Raw genomic sequence first — 3971 nt, 5'->3', positions numbered from 1 at the left:
TCCAGCGCCAACATGCACGAAACACTATTCCTTTCCATTTAACTACGTGTAAACTCTATTTGATGTGGAGAATCGACGTGAAGTGATGGCAATTTTGCGCTTGTCAAAAGCATCGCCATGTCGATGCCCGCAACCGTGATGGCGACTTGTTGATCGATCAGACTCAGATTGGTCACCAACGTTACTCACACTGTCTCGTAGACAGCTGCTCCGGGGCAGCGCGGGCCGTCCATTCGGCCTGGCGGTTGGCGCCAGAGATACGCAGCGCGGCCCAGGGCTTTCTATGCAGCTTTGCTAGCCCCTAATAGATTTTTTTCGGAGGGACTCGTGGAGCTCTTCTCGCAACTCGTTTCACAACATCAACCGCGCGCCCTCTGCAGCCGACATTCGGAACTTGCGTTTCTTGGTGGCACGACTACCAACACCAGACGCAGCCTACCTTCAAGCTCATTCCCTTTTAGTACATCGTCCATGAAGGACCACCCTATCCTTCTAAATCGAGTTCTCCAACCGCCGTGACTAAGATGACTATATCATCTTGATCGATCATCGACACGACGCAGCCGCGATACTGTAGCTACTTTGCGAAAAGATCTGTGAACCCACTTCATTTTCACAGTCAAGAAGGGGTGTTCTTGTCGACTTCTTTTAGTCTAGCGGTTTAGACACTGGTTTACCACCAGGTAGATCCGGGTTCAAGTCCCGGAGAGAGCACCACTTTCTGATTGGTTATGAGCCCAATAATATACGCATTTCTCATGCGCGTATCCCATATTCTTCCTCTCTCTCATACTCAGTAGTACACTCTCCTCTGTTACACGGGCGCGGTCAGACGGCAGATGGCTTCTTGAGATGACACTCTCTCTTCTCCTCACTCACTACTCCCACCCACTCTCTGTGCCAGGAGTGCGCGTCTGGAGCGTCGAGATTGGGGAGGCAGTCAAGAAGGGGTGTTCTTGTCGACTTCTTTTAGTCTAGCGGTTTAGACACTGGTTTACCACCAGGTAGATCCGGGTTCAAGTCCCGGAGAGAGCACCACTTTCTGATTTTCACGAAAGCCCCTGCAACATGTGCCACAAGATCACGTGCTCCGGGCCAAAAGCCACCTCGTAGGTCCTTTTTCGAGGCAGCGCCGAGCTTGACCGAGTGTTTTGTAGGCAAGGGTGCGGCCAGCAAGCACATCCAGAGCGTGCTCCAAGTTGCGTCTCGTCTCTAGTTGTCTGGAGGGAACGTGTAGGCGTGTCCGAGGCGGAGCGGTGCCCGGGCTGGCGCACGAGTCAGCACCAAGACGCACCGAGCGCCGGCGCCGGTAAATGAGCGCCCAAGACGACCGACAAGAGCAAGGGGCACGAGCATAAATAGAAAAAAGCTTAAATTCTTAAATAATACCAGCCTCGTGTATGCTCATGTGAACTGTACTAGTTCTTGACTTGGTGTGGCACGCCACTAGCGTCATTGAACGAACGTGGATGCGACGTCACATCTGGCAAGTTGTTGACATTGCATCTTGCCTCAACATGTACCACAACCAACTGGGACGGATGATCGATCGATCAGCAATGGCTCATCCGCATTACTTGACGCATCTGCTTGCTGCCAGATGCCCCAGTTCAGTATGACGAGAAGCTTCGCCATGCTTGCATTGGTGCGACACGCAAAGCTTGACTGCTATTTTGACGGTTTGTAGTATACACACAACTTCGTCCGAGGCGACTCGACGCTGTGATTGGCGCATCTGTTTCGATGACGCAGGCTCGCGCGCTACGCAAGCGCTTCCAACGGTCACTTGTTGGATCCATTTTCCATTTGCCATGAAAGTACCGAGTCACCAAGCCGGCCCGTCGCTGCCACCGCCGCGCAACACAATCGTGCTCCTCACAACGGGCGCTGCGTTTGGCTTTGCCATGAACAAGGCACACAACCCTATACTGACCTGTCTCTCTTTTGACAGCAATCGACTAGGGCCAAGTCTACCTCCCGACGATCATCATGGAGCAAATGGCCTTTCAGCGCTTCACGATGATGAAGATGTTTGTGAGTGCGCTCGGCATGTCGTTCCTCTCGAAAGCCGTTTTTCGCACCTTGCAACCGGAGGCGTTCCAGCGCATGCAGTCGTGTCGCGCGACCAACCCGAGTACGTCGACCGCTCTCATTCTCGGCGGCCTCGTGCTCGGCGCCGGCATGACGGTCAGCGGCTCGTGCCCTGGCTCGGTCTACGTGCAGCTCGGCGCGCAGATCCCGTCCGCACTCGCTTGCCTCGCTGGGACAGCGCTGGGTGCGAGTATCGCTGGCGCCCTTCGTTTCCGCGTACGCTCTATCGTCCTTGAAGGTGCTCATGATGCACGCGTAGATTGCCGACTGGCAGACCGACAAGCCCAAGGTCGCTACGACGATGCCGCTCGCGCCGTTGACGCACGGTCTTGTCGGCGTCGTCTGCTTGTCCCTCGCCGCCATGCTCGAGGTGATGCTGCCCGAGACGTTTGCAAGCGCGTCGACCTCTTGGCGCCCGAGCGTCGCCGGTGCTGTCGTCGGTGCCCTCCAACTGCCCATGGCCTTTCTCTTGAACAAGTCGCTGGGTGCGTCCGCCGGCATCAAGATCGCCCTCGGCGAAGTCTCGAACACGGTCTGCTGCGCTCTCGGCCGACCCACGTCGTGGTTGCCGCGCTTGGCGGACGCGTCGCAAGCCCTCTTTGTGCTCGGCATCATTGTCGGATCGTATGCAGCTACGTCGCCTGAAGGCCATGGTGGAGAGTTCCCGAGTACACTGCGCTCCGTGCTTGGCGGTGCCATGATTGCCTTTGGCGCAAGCCTCGCGGGCGGCTGCACGTCGGGCCACGGCCTCTCGGGCACGGCCATGCTCATGAGCTCGTCCTGGCTCGTGCTTCCGTCCATTTTTCTTGGCGGGATGACCACCGCGGCGCTCCAATACCTGCTCTAGTTTATCGAAATTGCATGTCGTAAAAGTTTATGAAGATTCAAATATACAAAGCGTCGTCTTGAATGAACCTGTGCAACGCACGACCAACCACGTCGTCTTTGGTGACCCTACCCCGTGGTGGGAGTTCAGAGTTGAGCACAAAGGACAACGCACGGATAGTCGATCTGGTCTCCCAGCTAGCAGCGCAAAACACGACAACACATCGCAGCAATGAACGGATTGATGGCTACAAAGACAAAGGCCGAGACTATACGTTCGTCTCGCCCAACGCGCAGGCTTGGACTTCGTCAAACGCGCTGAGCTTCCCGACACGGTATTGCCCACACTGCCTACAGTCGTAGCTACTCGCAGAGACCTAGTCCGCTCTAGTCGATACGCCTAAAACACCAAGCGAGAGAGCAACCCTAACCCCGTTTTCGTATCCCACCATTGTTGTGCATTCCAACACCCTGGTCCGCACAAAGACACATCTTAACAAACAAAAATCCAGATATGAATCATCCAATGCAAACACTATATCCCGCGCAGTTATCGATACAATATACACAACTCTATCTTGGAGAACAGCTTTTTAACGGCGGCCCGTGTGGAAGCGGTACAAGATCCACCCAAAGAGCAGCTGAAAGACGACCGTGTAGCCGACGAGGATGACCATGTTGCGGTCGACGTCGACGTCTTGAAAGCCGTAGCGCACCAGAATGGCTTTCGCGGTCGCATCGGTCGCCTGGATCGGGTTGAAATGCGTATACACAAATGACTCGAACGAGTACGTGTGGAACGCGAGGTAGTAGGCCCAGATCCAGTAGTCGGGGATCGCGTGGCGGGGCACCATGAAGCCTTCGCAGAGCATAAACATGCCAAAGAGACCAGCGCCAAGTGCAATGCCGATAATGTAGTGGGGCACGGCCGCCGCAATGACACACATGAGCGACTCGGCAGCCACGAGCGACAAAAAGAGGTTGAGAAAAAAGTACCCAAACCCGTTGAGGTCTGCGAGCAGCACGACGAGCGTCGTCGAGAGGATCGCGATGAG

General features: G+C 55.4%; 2 protein-coding genes and 2 pseudogenes across 4 annotated transcripts in view; 3 read left to right on the top strand and 1 right to left on the bottom strand.

The window, feature by feature from the left end:
- The first annotated feature begins 642 nt into the window (after nucleotides 1-642).
- Nucleotides 643-714, top strand: SDRG_15049 (annotated as a pseudogene). The gene has a single exon. The product of its transcript is annotated as a tRNA-OTHER (tRNA).
- Nucleotides 715-963: 249 nt separating this feature from the next.
- On the top strand, nucleotides 964-1035 carry SDRG_15048 (annotated as a pseudogene). The gene has a single exon. The product of its transcript is annotated as a tRNA-OTHER (tRNA).
- Nucleotides 1036-1810: 775 nt separating this feature from the next.
- SDRG_15047 (hypothetical protein) lies at nucleotides 1811-3017 on the top strand (the record flags this gene model as incomplete). Its single annotated transcript, XM_008621210.1, has 3 exons — nucleotides 1811-1913; nucleotides 1963-2307; nucleotides 2351-3017. Coding segments are annotated over 3 exons (1036 nt in total), but the record flags the coding sequence as incomplete, so codon positions are not given.
- A 492-nt stretch (nucleotides 3018-3509) lies between these two features.
- SDRG_15046 (hypothetical protein) overlaps nucleotides 3510-3971 on the bottom strand; it is a gene marked incomplete at its 3' end in the record, with an annotated part of 1908 nt that continues 1446 nt past the window's right edge. Inside the window, exon 2 of the mRNA XM_008621209.1 lies at nucleotides 3510-3869. Coding sequence (XP_008619431.1) covers nucleotides 3510-3869 — 360 coding nt within the window. The remainder of the gene's footprint in view (nucleotides 3870-3971) is intronic.

Source organism: Saprolegnia diclina (assembly GCF_000281045.1).
Source record: "Saprolegnia diclina VS20 unplaced genomic scaffold supercont1.83, whole genome shotgun sequence".
NCBI classification, from domain to species: Eukaryota; Oomycota; class Saprolegniomycetes; order Saprolegniales; family Saprolegniaceae; genus Saprolegnia; species Saprolegnia diclina.
Note: the sequence above shows the minus strand (reverse complement) of the source record. Positions and strands in the feature narration are given on the sequence as shown.